This window comes from Macaca thibetana, chromosome 1 (assembly GCF_024542745.1).
Source record: "Macaca thibetana thibetana isolate TM-01 chromosome 1, ASM2454274v1, whole genome shotgun sequence".
Taxonomy (NCBI): Eukaryota; Metazoa; Chordata; class Mammalia; order Primates; family Cercopithecidae; genus Macaca; species Macaca thibetana.
Genome location: NC_065578.1, coordinates 16,432,856 through 16,450,294, shown reverse-complemented (window position 1 = coordinate 16,450,294; position 17,439 = coordinate 16,432,856). Strand labels below are relative to the sequence as shown.

General features: G+C 45.5%; 1 protein-coding gene across 1 annotated transcript in view; it reads left to right on the top strand.

Annotated features, from left to right (window-relative positions):
- The window catches only part of ACTL8 (actin like 8), a 74,311-nt gene extending 59,929 nt beyond the window's left edge, over window positions 1-14,382 (top strand). The window contains exons 2-3 of the mRNA XM_050792011.1: window positions 10,275-10,646; window positions 13,087-14,382. Coding sequence (XP_050647968.1) covers window positions 10,299-10,646; window positions 13,087-13,839 — 1,101 coding nt within the window. The 5' untranslated portion in view covers window positions 10,275-10,298 and the 3' untranslated portion in view covers window positions 13,840-14,382. The remainder of the gene's footprint in view (window positions 1-10,274; window positions 10,647-13,086) is intronic.
- The last annotated feature ends 3,057 nt before the right edge of the window (window positions 14,383-17,439 follow it).

The following is a 17,439-nucleotide window of genomic DNA, read 5'->3' as shown; positions in this document are numbered from 1 at the left end:
TTGTCTAATCTGTGAACATAGCATATCTATTTTTTTTTCTTTTTTTTTTTGAGACGGAGTCTCACTTTGTCACCCAGGGTAAAGTGCAGTGGTGTGATCTCAGCTTACTGCAACCTCCGCCTCCCAGTCTCAGGCAATTCTCCTGCCTCAGCCTCCCAAGTAGCTGGGACTACAGGCATACGCCGCCACGCCTGGCCAATTTTTTGTTTGTATTTTAGTAGAGATGGGGTTTCACTGTGTTGTCCGGGCTGGTTGTGAACTCCTGAGCTCAGGCAACTCACCCGTCTCAGCCTCCCAAAGTGCTGGGTTTATAGGCTTGAGCCACCACGCCTGGTCATCTCTCTATTTAGGTTTTCTTTGATTTATTTCATCAGTATTTTGTAGTTTTCAGCATATTTAATGTTTTGTTAGATTTATAACAAAGTATCTCTCTCATATTTTTTTTTTTTTTTTTTTGAGACGGAGTCTCGCTCTGTCTCCCAGGCTGGAGTGCAGTGGCGCGATCTCCACTCACTGCAAGCTCCGCCTCCCGGGTTCATGCCATTCTCCTGCCTCAGCCTCCCGTGTGGCTGGGACTACAGGCGCCCGCCACTGCGCCCGGCTAATTTTTGTATTTTTCTCATAATTTTTGATGCTATTGTAAATTATACTTTTTTAAAGAAACACTTTTCAGCTATTTATTGATAGTATATAAAATATAATTGGTTTCTAAAACATTTAACTTGTATCTTATGACTTAGTCAAACTCACTTATTAGTTCTAGGATCTTTTTCGTAGATTCTTTGGCATTTTCTACTTAGACAGTTATGTCTTCTGCAAATAGGGATAGTTTTATTTCTTTCCAATTCATGTGTCTTCTGTTTCTTTATTCTTGCCATATTGCACTGGTTTAGGACTTCCAGTTCAATGTTGAATATGCATGGTGAGAACTGACCTATCTTTACCTTGTTCCCAGTCTTGGAGAGCATCCTGCTTCTCACCATTACCCATGTGAGTTGTAGGTGTTTGGATATTCTCTTTATTAGGATAAGGAAAGTCTTTTCGGTTCCTAGTTGTTAAAAAATTTTATGATAAATGCATGTTGAATTCTATCCATTGATTTTTTTTTTTGCATCTGTTGAGACAGTCATGTGGTTTTTCTTTTTCAGTCTGTTACTTGTTTGAATCATACCGATTTAAAAATATTGAACCAGTGTTGCATTCCTGGGAGAAGCCCCATTTAGTCATTGTGTGTTATTCTTTTTATATATTACTGGCCTTGCCAAAATCTTATTAAAGAATAATATATCTTCAGGAAAGATTTTGGTTTGAGTTTTATTTTATTTTGTAATATCTTTGCTTTTGGTTCAAGGTAATACTGGCTCCACAAACTGAGTTAGGGTGTGTTGCCTCCTCTCTTGCTTTCTGGGAGAGATTGTGTACCATTAGTATTATTTCTTTCTTAAATGCTGGGTAAAATTCTCCAGTGGAAACCATTTAGACCTAGAGTATTTTGTGTTGAAGGTTTGTAACTAAAAAGTCTATTTCTAATAGTCATATGGCTATTTAAATATATATTTCTTCTTGACTGAGCTTTGGTAGTTTATGTCTTTAAAGGATTTATCTCTTTTACCTAAATTGTCAAAGCATCAGGTAGAACGTTGTTCGTAATATTCTCTTGTTATCCTTTTCGTGTCTGTAGAGTCTGAAGTGATGCCACCTCATTCCTGATCGCAGGCTTTTGTGTCTTTTCTCTTTTTTCTTAGTGTTTGATCTTTTCAAAGAACTAGCTTTTAGCTTTTGGCTTTATTGACTTTTCACTGTTTGTTTTCCATTTTCAATTTCAATTACAGTCATTCACCACATGACATTTTGGTCAACCACAGATGGCATATATGATGGTAGTCCCATAAGATTACAATATTGTAGTTCTACTGTACCTTTTCTATGTTAAGATACACAAATACTTACTGGCTGGATATGGTAGCTCATTCCTGTAGTCCTGGCCCTTTGAGAAGCCAAGGCAGGAAGAACCCTTGAGGACAGGTATTCAAAACCAGCCCGAACAACATAGCAGACTCCGTATCTACCAACAAAACAAAACAATACGTACAATTATGTTACAGTTGCCTACACTATTCAGTACAATAACATGCTGTACCAGTTTGTAGCATAGCAAGACTCTAGATCTACCAACAAAACAATACATACCATTATGTTACAATCGCCTACAGTATTAAGTACAATAACACACCATACCTGTTTGTACCATAGCAAGACTCCATATCTACCAACAAAACAAGGCAATACATACCATTATGTTACAATCGCCTACAGTATTCAGTACAATAACACGCTGTACCAGTTTGTAGCATAGCAAGACTATATATCTACCAACAAAACAATACAATACATGCCATTATGTTACAATTGCCTACAATATTAAGTGCAATAACATGCTGTACCAGTTCGTAGCTTAGGAGCACATGGCTATATCATACAATCTAGGTAAGTAGTAGGCTATACCATATCTTTGCTTTCAATGGCCATACATATTTTGAGAGGAGAAAAATAGACATCATAATTTTCTAAGTATTTACCATTTCTGTTCCTCTTTCTTCATTCCTGAGTGCTAGATTCAGCATTATTTTCCTTCAGCCTGAAGAGCTTTAATTAGCATTTCTTTTTAAAGCAGTTCTGCTGGCAATTTTCTTAGTTTTCCTTCATCTAAGAATATCTTGTCTTCATTCCTGGAAGATTTTTTGCTGGGTATAGAATTCTGAGTTGATATCTCTTTTCTTTCAGTCCTTTAAAGATGCCTGACTATCTTCTGGACTCCATTTCCCCTGGTGGGAAGTCTGCAGTCATTCAAAGTGATATTCATCTGTATTTAGTGTTTTTTTTTTCTTTGGATTCTTTGAAAATTTAAAAAAATATTTGGTATTCAGCACTTGGGTTATACTGTGGTTTTCTGGGTAGTTTGCATGGTTTTCTTTGAATTTAGTTTCTATGGGGTGTGCTGAGCTTCCTGGCTTTGTAGATTTGTCTTTGACCAAATTCGGGAAATTTTTAGCCATTATGTCTTTAAAACTTTTCCTGAGCCAATCTTTTTTCTCTCACTTTGAAACTTCAGTGACATGAACGTTAGCTCTCTTTATATTGCCCCACAGGTCTCTGAAGCTTTGCTCAGTAAATTTTTTCTGTTTTTTAGATTGAATAATTTCTATCGATATTTGAAAATCCCCTTACTCATTCCTCTGTCCTCTCCATTCTACTATGGAGCAGAACTTTTTTTTGTTTTTATTTTAGTTTTTTGTTGTAAGTTGAGAATTTACAATTGTATAAATGCATGGGGTACAACATGATGTTATAATTTATGAATACAAGGTAGAATAAGTAAATCAAGCTGGTTGACACATCCATTACCTCTAATCCTTAACATTATTTGTGATGAGAGCTTTCAAAATTTACTGTCAGCAAATTTGAAATGTACAATACTCTGTTATGAACTGTATTCACCAGGCTATGCAATAGAACTCAAAATATTAATAGCCTTTTTTTTTTTTTTTTTTTTTTTTTTTGAGACAGGATTTTACTCCCATTTTCTCTAGACTGGAGTGCAGTGGCGCAAACTCCGCCTCCTGGGCTCAAGCAATCTTTCCACCTCAGCCTCCTGAGTAGTTGGGACCACAGCACACACCACCACGTCTGGCTGATTTTTATTTTTTGTATTTTTGGGAGAGATGGGGTTTTACCATGTTGCCCAGGCTGGTCTCAAACTGCTGAGCTCAAGTGATCCACGTGCTTTGGCCTCCCAAAGTGCTAGTATTACAGGTGTGAGCCTATGCACCCAGGCTAAAATCATAATAGCTTTTTAGGGTAAAAATACTTAAGCATTATGCTGCGAGACTCTGTGTTCTTTTAACATCCCATGGAGAACATTTACTTGGTTGTGTTTTAGCCTTCAGTCAACCCTGTTACACGCGACCTGTAACTCCATCTTGCCCTTTGTGGGTGGTGATTCTGCTGTGAGTTCGGTACAAAGGCCTGTGCTCTTCTGCCATGGGTGTGTCCCAGCCATGCACAGGTGAGCTGGGACCTGTGCCCGTTCATATGTAGAATGTGGGGAATCCTTTCTCTGACTGGCTGCCATTTCTTCAGTATTCTTCCCCAACTCTTTGAGTTGCATAGATTCCTTCTCTTGGTCCAGAGAGACAGGATTTCGCTCAGTCTTGGCTGTGCTGGAAACTTGTCTCAGGTCAAAGTTTGAGAGAGGACAGAAAAATAAATAGGAACCTCACCCTCTGCAGGTTGCTTCTCCGAGTTTTGATTCTTTTCAGTCTGCCTGTTATTTTTTTCACTCCTTGTCCTCAGGTAGTTCGGTTTTTTTGTTTGTTTGTTTGTTCGTTTTGTCCAGAATTTTTAGTCCTACTCAGTAGGAAAGAAGGCTGAAAGAGGCTTACTCTATCCTGGTGAGCATTAGAAGCCTATGGTAATGTACCTCAATGCTTTTTTCCCCCCCCCCCCCAATCTGGGGTCACAAAGTGTGCATGGTGTTGGTTGCCATGTCCTTCAATTTTGAACACTTCTTTAACATTTCATTGTTGTGTATGCTGTGATATTTTTGCAGAGCCTGGGTCAGTTTGGTAGAATCGCTCTCAATGTCTCACCCTTTCTTGAATCAACCTTTTCAAGCTTTTTCTCACCTCTTCAATGGACATGCTTTAGCCAAGGCTGCTGGTAACTTCCATGTTGCTAAATGCAATGGATAGTCCTTTGTCTTCCTCCTAATTTCTCACCCCATTCCATTCTTCCTTTCTTGAAATACTTTCTCTGCTTGGCCCCGGGACACTGTTCCCTCTGGGCTTCCCGCTCTCCTCCCTGGCCACTCTTACTCAGTCCTCTTTATTGGTGCCTTCCCAAGGCCTGGCCACTAGACCTTAGAGGCCCTCAGGCATGAGTCTTTGTATACACTACATCGCTTCATGATCACTTCCATCCCAACCACTTTCTTTGTTTTTTTTTTGAGACGGAGTCTCACTCTGTCACCCAGGCTGGAGTGCAGTGGCATGATCTCGGCTCACGGCACCCTCCACCTCCTGGGTTCAAGCAATTCTCCTGCCTCAGCCTCCTGAGTAGCTGGGATTACAGGTGCATGCCACCACACCTAGCTAATTTTTCTATTTTTCAGTAGAGATGGGATTTTGCCATGTTGGCCAGACTGGTCTGAAACTTCTGACCTCAGGTGATCCACCTGCCTTGGCCTTCCAAAGTGCTGGGATTGTAGGCATGAGCTACCTTGCCTGACGTCAACCACTTTCAATTCCATCCATTCAGGAACTCCCAATTACACCATTAGCTCAGACATCTTTACATATATTTAATAGACACCTCCAACTTAACATGTCCCAAATAAATTTCCTAATTTCCTCCCAAATGCCAAACTGTTCCCCCATGGTCTTTTCCATCATAGTAAATGGATACTTTATTCTTCTAGCTTTTCAGGCTAAAAATTGTGGTGTCTTCCTTCATTCTTCTCCTGGTCTCATATTTCAGTCTATCTGCCTTACTTAGGTATATACAGAATCTGATCACCTTGCACCGTCTTCCTGGCCACCCCTTTATTGCAGGCTACCCACACCTTTCACCTTCTGTAATCTTTCTTCTGCTCTTTGCAGTCTGTCCTTTCTGTTGGCCAAAATGATCCTTTCACAAGTGAAGTCAGATCATGCCATTCCTCTGGCCAAGCCCCCAGTGGCCTCCTACATCTGCAAGCATGATACAAAGGTCTACAAGGCCCTTCTCAGATCTCCAGTATCCTCCCTCCACTCACCGTGTCCCTGCTACACAGACCTCCTGGCTGATCCTAGAACTCACCTGACCTTGTCTTCCTCAGGGCCTTTGCACTTGCTGTTCCTTTGGGGCGGAATGCTTTTCCAGGTATTCATGTGCCTTATCCCCTCACTTCATTCAGTTTTCTGCTCAGATGTCACCCTAGGGGAGGCCTTTGATGACTGCTGTGCTGAAAATAACATTGTGCCTCTGTGCCTCTTGAGTTCCCTGTCCTTACCAGGTTTTCTTTTTCTCTGCTGTACTGATCTTCCTTGGCATGCTGTGTTTGTTTTGGTGCTTATGGACGTTCTTTCTTACTAGAATGTAAACTCCAGAAGGGGAGAAATCGTGCCAGCCTAGAACAGGTTTTATACCTAGGTAGATGCTTATGGGAATTTGTAGAATTGGTGGCTCAGTAAAAATGCTTTTGCATATACGGATTTTATCTCTGTCCTGAAAGCTGGCTCCTTGGAGCCATCCAGACTTTCTTTTACAGTCATGTGCCAGGGGAAGGATGGCCCCTGCCTCCCACCCTCCTACTCCCAGGCCAGGTCACTTGGGCCACCAACCTGGAGTCCTCTCCCATCCCCTACCCCTGCCATGCGCACTTTGTTCACAGCCCCGGTGGAGATCACTCTGCCAGTGTCTCCCATGACTCCACGTGCCAGGGCCAAGAAGCATGTATCAGTCACCTGCTGTCTGATGCAGAGGGCCTTGTCAGCAGCAGAGCCCGCTTCCCGGAATGTCATGCAGGCAGCCAGTTCTCGGTCACTCTGGATGATGGAGTGTGAGGAATCCATCACTCAACCTGCCAGGAGGCGAGGCAGGAGGCCGGGCCACCGCAGCTCCATCTCCACGCTCCTTCTCGGCTCTCCCCGGGTCTATGTCAGAGCTGATTAAAGGCAGAGAAGCCTGTTCTCTGCCCCACGGCTGGTGACAGCAGGGAGCCGCTGGCCAGGGCCAGGCCATGGTTGTCATGCTCAGTAGTGATGGATAGATGCAACTGCTGTCCAGAAACGGAGCCGAGCAGATAGCTGGGGGAGCCACAACCCCAGAATGCTGCCTTCGGCCTGAGCTGCCTTTCTGGAGGCCTGTCTTACGGGAAGCACCCACGTATAGTCTAGGTACCCAGTCTGTCTGACAATTTGTATTCTGCAAGATGAGTTCATACACCTTTCATCGAATATTACCACACCCCCATACCCGCTGCATTTTTCCCTTTTTTTCTTTTTTTTTTTTTTTCCACTAGGGCCAGATGTGTTGGCTTACACCTGTAATCCCAGCACTTTGGGAGGCCTAGGTGGGCAGATTGCTTGAGCCCAGGAGTTTGAGACCAGCCCAGGCTGTTGCCTAGGAAAATTAGCTGGGTGTGGGTGGCTTGCACCTGTAGTCCCAACTACCCAGGAGGCTGATGTGGGAGGATTGCTTGAGGCTAGGAGATTGAGGCTGAAGTGAGACATGATCGTGCCACTGCCCTCCAGCCTGTGCAAGAGCAAGATCCTGTCTCAAAAACATTGTGTTTTTACTCTAGAAAGAATTAGTTGTGGGAATTTGACAAATGCATACGGAAGTGTGCCCAGCTCCACAAACAAGATATAGCATAGTTCTGTCACGGCCCCAGATTCTGCCATGCCCCCTCTGGTCATCCTCTCTCACCACCTGGCAGCCGGTGGCCACTGATCTGATTTTGGTCCTTATAGTTTTACCTTCTCCAGAATGTCACGGGAATGGAGTCATACGGTTTGTCGTCTTTAGGGTCTGGCTTCTTTCGGCCTCGGGCATTTGAGATTTATGCATGTATTCATGTTATGGTGCATATCGGTTGTTCATTCTGTTTTGTTGCCAGGTAGTATTCCCCTGAATGGAGATTTGTCTGTCCATTCCCTAGCTGAAGGGCTTTGGGTTGTTTCTAGTTTTTGACCATTAGGAATAAGGCTCTCCGGCTACTATATGTATGTGCATAAAGGTGTTTGTGTTAAGGTACGTTTTCATTTCCCTTGAGTTAAATACCTAAGAGGGGAAGTGCAGGTCATATGGTAGGTGTATGTTGAACCTTTTTTTTTTTTTTTTTTTTGGGTGGAGGGGGACAGAGTTTCACTCTTGTCACCCAGGCTGGAGTACAATGGTGCGATCTTGGCTCACTGCAACCTCCACCTCCTGGGTTCAAGAGATTCTCATGCTTCAACCTCCCGAGTAGCTGGGATTACAGGCATGCGCCACCACACCCGGCTTTTTTTATTTTTTGTATTTTTAGTAGAGACGAGGTTTCTCCATGTTGGTCAAGCTGGTCTCTTAACTCCCAATCTCAGGTGCCCGTCTTGGCCTCCCAAAGTATGTTGAACTTTTTAAGAAACTGACACACCATTTTCCATTCCCACCAACCGTGCATGAGATTTCCAATTTCTCCACTTCCTTGTCAGCACTTGGTAAGGCTGGTCCTTAATTTCAGTCATTCTGATAGGTAGGTACATAGAAATATCTTGTTGTGATTTTAACTGGCATTTCCCTAATGAGTAATGATGCTGAATACATTTTTATGTGCTTATCTGCCATCCATCTATCTTCTTTGGTGAAGTGACTCTTCAAAGCTTTTGCCCATTTAAAAAAAATTGGCTTGTTTCTCCTATTACTGGGTTTTGAGAGTTCTGTATTAAATATATGATTTGTAAGTATTTTCTCCCAGTCTGTGGCTTGTCTTTTCATTCTCTTTATAGTAAATAGCGTCTCTGAAGGACAAAAGTTCCTAAATGTGATGAAGTCCAGTTTATCAGTTTGTTCTTTTGTGGGTCAGGCTTCTAATGTTCTAAGGAAACTTTGCCTTCACGGTTTCTCCTACTAGGTGTTCTTTTAGAAGTGTTATGGTTTCAGGTTTTACATTTATTTCTATGATCCATTTTAAGTTCATTTTTTATAAGGTGTGAGGTATAGGCTAAGGTTCTTTTTTTTGTATATGGACATCCAATTGTTCTTTGCTATTTGTTGTAAAGACTATCATTTCTCCATTTAATTATTTTTTGGGACTTTGTCAAAGATCAAACAACACTTGTTTTGTGTGTGAGCCTGTTTCTGGACTTTCTGTTCCATGGATCTATGTGACTATTTTTTTTAAAAATTTTTATTTATTTATTTTTTGAGATGGAGTCTCACTCTGTCACCTATTCTGGAGTGTGATGGTGCAATCTTGGCTCATTGCAACATCCGCCTCCCAGTTTCAAGCGATTCTTGTTCCTCTGCCTCCCGAGTAGCTGGGATTAAAAGTGCGCCACCACGCCGGCTAATTTTTGTACTTTTAATAGAGATGGGGTTTCATCATGTTGGCCAGGCTGGTCTTGAACTCCTAACGTCAGGGTTATCTGCCCGCCTTGGCCTCCCAAAGTGCTGAGATTACAGGCGTGAACCACCGCACCTGGCCTTGACTATTCTTTTACCAGTAACCCCCACATTGTCTTGGCTACTGTAGCTTTTTAGTAAGTTTGGACATCAGGTAGTGACCATAGCTACCTTTTCAGCAGGGGGGGCTGTTGTTCTCCCCGCTTTACAGGTGAAGAAACTAACCACAATCATGGAATCTTCCTGATCGTCTCCCTTATCAGGTGTTAGATGCTTAGCTCATGTTTAACACCTGATGCCTGATGCCTCTCATGCTTGATGCTCAGGACATAGCCTTTGCAGTCTGGCTTGTGTTTGACTCTTAACTCTGTTTTTGTTAGTTGTATACCCCTGGGAAAGTAATCTTACCCCTCTGTGCCTCAGTTTCTTCATCTATAAAGTGGACATCACCTGCCTTATACATTGTGGCAGATATTAAATGAGTCCATGTATCAGGTGAAACCATGTGAAATTGCTGATCTCTGACCATTTTCACAGACACAAATGGCAGTTTTACCTAGTCCAACCTAACATGCAAAGTGTTCCTTGTGGTACTGGAGAAAGGGTATGTTCTCCAGAAATGGTCCCTGCAGCTGCTGCCATGCTCACTGATACAACGCCTGCTTCTGCTGCTGTTGCTATGACATTGTTATTACTGAAGGTGGTGGCTCTGAGGCTGATGTTTCATGTTCCTTGTGCCCTCTAATTAGGCAGCCAGTGTCTACAAGGACTTCCCAAGTGGCAAGCTTCTTGCTGAGTCTGCAAAGAGTAATCTTTGCAGAGTTGGATCATGGGGCAGGAGTGCTCTCCTCAGGATACATGTGTGTGCAGAGTGCAGCGGGAGAAGCTTGAGTGGGCAGGAGGGGTGGGTGCCACTTCCTGGACGTGGCCCATTAAGGGAGCCTGGTAGGGTGATTGGGAATTTGGGATGGGGAGAGTGTTCCAGGCTCAGGTAATGGCTTGTGCAAAGGCTTGGAGGGGTCAGTGGACAAGCTTCAGGGGAAGCCCTGAGGTTTGACTGTTGGGTGGAGGGGGAAGCTGCTTATGGTGGTGTAGGCTGTCTGCACAACTAACCCCATCCTTTGCATCCACAGGTCCCACCCACCTCTGCCTCCGCCATGGCTGCAAGAACCGTTATCATTGACCACGGGTCTGGCTTTTTGAAGGCTGGCACGGCTGGCTGGAATGAGCCTCAGATGGTCTTCCCGAACATCGTGAACTACCTACCGTGCAAGGAGAACCCTGGCCCCAGCTACGCCCGGAGGCGCGTGAGCCTGGGCATCGACATTTGCCATCCTGATACCTTTAGCTACCCCATCGAGCGGGGCCGCATCCTCAACTGGGAGGGCGTGCAGTACCTCTGGTCATTTGTGTTGGAGAACCACAAACGGGAGCACGAGGTCCCCCCTGTGATCATCACAGAGACCCCCTTGAGGGAGCCTGCGGACCGAAAAAAGATGTTGGAGGTGAGGCCTTCCGGGGGCTGCTCCCACTCGGGAGCGGGAAACAGACTGACACTATGTCTGGACTGATTGGGCACCAGGAATTGTGCTTTTTAAGATAAATTGCCAACTGAGTGTGGTGGCTTATGCCTGTAATCCCAACACTTTGGGAGTCCCCGGCGGGTGGGCAGATCGCTTGAGTCCAGGAGTTCACGACCAGCCTGGGCAATATAGTGAGATCCCGTCTCTATAAAAAAATACAAAAATTAGCCAGGCGTAGGGTGCATGCTTGTGGTCCCAGCTACCTGGGAGACTGAGGTGGGAGGATCACTTGAGCCTGGGAGGTTGAGAATAGGGTGAACTGAGGTCATGCCACTGCACTCTAGCCTGGGCAACAGAGCAAGGCCTTGTCTCAAAAAAAAAATAAAAATAAAAAAAATAAAAAAAAATAGAAACCAACAAATTGCCCCACAAACATTTCCCAAGAGCCTAGTGGGTGCCTGGTGTGCCTCTAAGCAAGGGAGCTCATGGAGGCCCCACCTGCAGACGGACATGTAGCAACCAAAGTGCTCGGTGGAAAGGGGGTTGTTACCAGGGAGAAAGACGTGGGATTATTTGCTTATGGATTCCATAATTGCTGATATATAGGCCATGTTCTGGCCCTCAGTAGAGCTTCCATGAAGGAGCTGACAAATAATTCCAGGTAGCGATGAGTTCTAGAACCGTAATGAAATGGGATCATGGTGGACTGTTGGGGTGGGGAACCTGTTTGAAGAGAGTACTCAGGAAGGGCTTCTCTGACGGAGGTGATTTCAGCAGCAAGAGTGGCAAGAGGCAAGTAGGATGGTGAGGCTGGCGGACGGTGGGCCTTGTAGGCCTGGTAGGCTGTGGGTAGTGCTTGGATTCTACTCTAAATCAAGGATTGGCAACCCAGTGAGCCAAATCCGGCCCACCACCTATTTTGTAAATAAAGTTTTATTGGAACATAGCCACACGCATTCATTTATATGTTGTGTAAGACAGAAAGGGGAGGAAAGAAAAAAGAAAATATGCTTATTGCCTGGTAGACAAAGCCCTATTATTATTTTTTAAATAAAAACTTTCCAAACATCAAGACAAAACAGGAATTCTGATATTTAGGGTTTGGCAGAGCGTGCTTTCATACTCCCGCATCTGAGTTCAGTCGTTGCAGCAGAGACTGTTTGAGACCATACATCAAGTTAAAGGCTAAAATATTTACTATCGTAGATTTGTTAAATAAAATGCATGATGTCCTAGTTAGACTTGAGTTTCAGATAAATGACAAATAATGTCTTAGTATTTAAGTATGTTTCATATTGCATGGGGCATACTTACACTACAGTATTATTTATTATTGATTTGACAGTCATATGTAACTGGGCATCCTGTAGTTTTATTTGCTGAATTTGGCAACCCTTACTGTCTATCCCCTTTACAGAAAATGCTTGCCAGCCACTGCTCTAGGTGAATAGGAAGTTCCTGGGGAGTTTTAAATGGAGAGTTTTAAATGGGGGAGTCATATCTGATTTTCTATTTGAAAAAGAGGACCTTGGCTGCTATTTTGTGAAATGGCTGGTGGGGGGACAATTTTCTGAGAGTAATAATAGAGAGAGCCCCCTCCCACTGAGGGGAGATGACAGGCTTGTGGGGGCTTGAAGCGGTAAGTGGCTGGGGCCACAGAAGGATTGACTATTGTGATCTTTCTGCTTCTATGGGATTAGAACCTTGGGAAGGCAGCCAGAGCTGAGGAATGGGGGGCAGGGAGACTTTGTAAAGATTCAGGGGGTGAGGGGCAGGGGGAGAAAACCAGCCCAGGGTCTCTGGCAAACCCTAAATATCCAAATTCCAGGTTTGTCTTAACGTTTGCAAGGTTTTTATTAAAAAAAAAAAAAGAATAAATAAGGCTTTTGCTCCCAGGCAGTGAGCATCTTTCCCTTTTTTCCTTTTCTCTTTCATTTTCTTTCCTTTTTCATTCTTTCCACCCGTTTGTCTTTTTTCTTGTCTGTCTTATCTTTCTTGTCTGTCTTTCTAGTCTTCCTCCACTTTTTGGAGGCAGTGGTGAATATGCAACACTTGTTTCTTTTCTAATCTGTTCTTCCTTCTTCTAAAGAGGCGGTTCAGGCTGCACATATGACCCGTGGCCATGTCCCTCCTGCAGCCAGTCCCAGAACCATTTCTTGCAGCCACAGAGCTCTTCTCACCTCTCCACCAAAGTGATCTTCTGAACGGCCATGTCCAGACAAGCTCCTGAGGGCAAACCCAGCTCCCCTTCTAATCCTCTAGAGCTGCTGCTTTATCCTCACTGCATGAGCTCCAGGGTCCCTGGGCGCAGCATCCTGGAGCAGCCCGAGAGTCCCCTGAGGACGTGGCTCCGTGCTGACTTCAGCTTTGACTACTGAGCAGGCTGGGGGAAATGCACTGAGTGAATTCTCCCTTGTTGCAGATCCTGTTTGAGTTGCTGCATGTCCCATCCGTTCTCCTGGCTGACCAGCTGCAGATGTCCCTGTATGCCTCTGGCCTCCTGACCGGAGTGGTGGTTGATTCTGGCTACGGCCTGACCCGCGTGCAGCCTTTTCACCAGGGCCGCCCCTTGCCCGCCAGTGGCAAGACGCTGGAGTTCGCCGGCCAGGATCTCTCCGCCTATCTCCTCAAGAGCCTCTTTAAGGAAGATTGCGATAGACGCAGCCTGTTTCAGCTGGAGACGGTCGCCATTACTCAGATGAACAAGTGCTACGTGCCGCAGAATCTGGGGGAGGCCCTGGACTTTCGTGAGAGGCAGAAGAGTGGCTTGGATGAGAGCAACACCTATCAGCTCCCAGACGGCTCCCGCGTGGAGCTGACCCCCATGCAGCGGGTGGCTCCTGAGATGTTCTTTAGCCCGCAGGTGTTCGAGCAGCCAGGGCCCAGCATCCCACGGGCCATCGTGGAATCCGTGGAGTCCTGCGAGATCTCCCTGCGCCCCCTGCTGGTCTCCCATGTGATGGCCTGCGGGGGCAACACCCTCTATCCCGGGTTCACAAAGCGCCTGTTCAGGGAGCTGATGGGGGATCGTGTCTCCTCCACCAAGGCCACAGTCTGGGCGGGTTCCAATAGAAACTTCAGTGTCTGGCTAGGAGCGTCCGTGGTGGCTCACCTTTCTACCTACCAGTCTGAGTGGATGTCCCGAGAGGAGTATGGTGAGCATAGGAGGATGTGACCCTACTGGCTGTCTCCTGAGAATGGGCTCCTGTTAGATGGGCACAGGCAGATTAATTTTAGCAAAATGTTCTGGGTGGTGGTAGAATGAGGTGAGGTGGGGTGAGCTGGCTTTGGAATTCTGGGGGCATAAGTGTATTTTTTAGGTTCTAAGGTTTTATCTTGTTGCAAGAGTGGGACCTACCCAAGGGGAAAGACAAGATGTCATCCTTGGAAACTCTGCAGGGAACGGTTTTTCCAGGGTGGCCTGTCATTGGAGTATGAGTGGCTGATTGCCATCTCCATGCCCGAGAGCCACTGGTTTTTCATTGACATTTCACTTGGTTTGTCTCATTCTTCTTGGTTGAGTAGGTTTTAACTGGGGTAACGCTTCTGCTAGGAGTCCCAATTATTTTTGACTAGGGGATGGGGAAGAGTTGACATTTCTGGTCCTACAGGCCCTTTCTGGCCAGGGAGGCATTGCTGCAGGTGAGCCTGGGATGCCCTTGCCACCCGTGGTTGGACCTTGTTTTATATCTGCAAATAAACAACTTGTTTGGAAGCAGCACTGGCTCCTGTGATGGATGGGGATAGGGTGGGCGGCCCCTTGGGGAGTCTCAGGGAGTATAAGTGTGAGAGAGCCAGGTAGGGGCCAGGGCAGTCTCTGAGGTGTCTGGGGCCTGTGAACAGTGGCTGCCACTGAGCCAAATAGGCAAGGGTCTGGACCCTGTGTTCTTCCACTGCCACATTCTATCCATCCATCCCAGGTGTCCCAATATTCTGTTGAAAGTTTTCCTTCTTTCTTGTATTTGTTTGGTATATATCTGATGAATATTCAAGTACCTACCATGTTTTAGGAGCTGTGCTGGACACTGGGGACTTGAGGTGAGAAAGATGTACAAGGTTTCTGGTTTCCAGCTTACAGCATCCTGTGGGATCTATTGTAGACAGTACATACGTTAATATTTCTGATGATGATGAATGAAATGAATCAAATGTGACACGGTCATGTGATCTGGAGGTGGAGGGATGGCCACTTTCAATGGAGTGGACTGAGATGAGGTTGCTAGGGACCATCAGTAACTGTGTTCTCTCCTTCAATGGCACACTGAGGCAATGCTCCCAAGTCCTCAGCAGTTATATAGGGCCAGGTGGCTGAGTTCTGGCCCATTTGGCATGCACCTGACCTTAAAAATACCCCTTCACAGCCTGCGGGATAGGTCAATGGGGAGGATGTGTAAGCCTTAGGGGATGGCAAGAGTTGCAGATGGAAGAAGCCTGAGTGCCTGGGTGGAACAGAAACCCCTGCCCAACCCCACTAACACTAGCCTGTGGCATGAGGAATCTATGTTCTGCCACTGAGAGTGTGGGGCTGTTTGTTACAGCAACTCTTTTGCTTACTCTGACTAATACAGAGAAAGGAGCCACAATATACAATTTATTTAATGAAATGTGTTTTCTGTTAAGTGCCAGAACTGGGGTTTGAACCCAGCCTGGGCTCTCAACCATAGTGTTATCCAGCAGTTTCTGAAAGGGATTCTTGGCTCCTTAATGTTAAGAGCTGGAATAGAGTAACAAGTGTAGTTTGGAAGACTGGAGCTCAAGGAACCCAGATGTCTCAGGGCAAGTAGAAGAAGATTTGGAGGGCAGAGTCCAGCTCACCTTGTCTTTGAATACGTGAGCCATATTCTCATGTGTTTGCTCCCACAGTTGAAGCATCAGCAGTCCCCAGGGAAAAGAGTAGGAGCCTGGAATAAGAATTCTTAGACCAACTCAGAACCAGCCTGGTGCAAGCCCCAGACTTGGTGTCAGGTTGAGTTTCAGGGTGGCCCTATCACGAACTGAGCTGCCTTGGGCAAGTTATTTAACCTCTTTGAGTCTATCAAGTATAAAATAGGAAGTAATAACCACCTCCTGTCAGAGATTTGGGGTTGAAGACAAGCTAAGATAGGGGATGAGAACTCACTGTGAAGCTATGATGTGCTACTGAGGTAAGAGAAATGACTTTCAAGTTTTTAAGTTGATGTCACTCACCTATTAAACAGAAGTGTTGATAACAATGGCAGCTACCATCACTTGCCAAGCATTGTGATGAGAGTTTTACAAATGGAGTCACATTTAATCCTCACGTGCACATTGTGAAATGAGTGATGTTTGTCCCCACTTGCAAATAAGAAAACCAAAGATTAGCGATGTTAAGCACTTGTTTAAGTTCACACTCAAGTTCAAGCTAATCACGATTTGTCAGAGTTAGGAATGGATTCAGCATGCCTAGAACACTAGGCTAAAATTGGCCAAAACAGATTTATTTGTCTCAGGCAACAAGTAGACACTCCAGGGGAACAGTGTCAAATCTACAGCACCAAGGTCTCTCTTTATCTTTCCATTTCTCCACCTTCAGTGTGTAGGCTTGTTGGGTTGTGGTCACAAAACGGCTGTGGCAGCTCCAGGCATCACCCCCTATATTTCCTGCAGGAAAAGGAAGCATGAAGAGAGTGTCTCATCTGGGTCTGTCACTTGCTATTAGAAAGTTGTTGTCCAGCAGATTTCTGTTTGGCTCATTACTTGGAGGTAGCTGAAAGAGGTGACATAAAGGTATTGAGTGAGCTGATCCACAATATTTGTTCCTTGGTAGAGGAGAGCTTTGAATCTACATCTGTCCATACTAAAGCCTGTGTTATCACCGACAGTGGCAGGCTGCCTTCTTAGCTTTCTGTGCCTTCTTGGTTCCCTTGGCCTGAGATGCAGATGTATTGATTTTCCCAGGCTTGTGTGAAAGCTGCTTTTGGATAGCAGTCGAGGTGTGGGCACCCTGGGCAGCAATCTTTGCACTTGAAACTCCTGTGTTTGTACACACCTGAGCCTTAAAAGGCAGAAGTGGGGGCAGCTTAGAAATGTAGGACAAGGGAAAGGAGGGCCTGGAGGGGAGATGGGCAAGGGACATTTTCTTTCCTTATTTAGCTCTGGGCAACTGTCATCAGAACCCTTTTCCTCATTTCATTCTGAATGTAACATTTAACCTTTCTGTTCAAGCATCAAATCTGGCTGCCTAGTGTATAATTATGAACTTTTCTTCACTTTTTCTCCCCCCTCCCCCACCCCCGAAGCTTTTAAAACTCCCTTGTTGGGTACCATCTCTCTCCTCTGACTCTCCAATTAAATTAAAAATAGCAGCTCCATGGGCTGTGCGGGGCCATCAACCTAATGCGGAACTGCTGGCACGCCAGGCCTAGCGGGGTGGCACGTGGTGCCCAGAAGATGCCTGCCGGGCTCCAGCAAGGCCTGGCAGCTGCTCAGAGCTTGGGGAGGCTCATCCTCTGCGAGGGGTCTGGGGCTGTCTGCCAGGGCAGCCAGGTGCAGGGGGGAGGGAGGCAGGGTCCTGGCAGCTGGGTCAGGGGCTGGGTGGGGCTGGCAGAGGGGACAAAGGGAAAGAGCCCCCAGGCGACCCATCCCCAGTTCTGAGGATACAGTTCTGCCAATTTCTGCTGCCAAGGCTGGGGCTTAGTACCCTTGCATCTGGGTGTGGGTAGGCTTTGGATGCCTAAGTTCCCCAGGATAACCCTGGCAGAAGGTTTAGGTTCTGCTGATGCTGATAACCAAGTCGACATTGACACTGAGCATC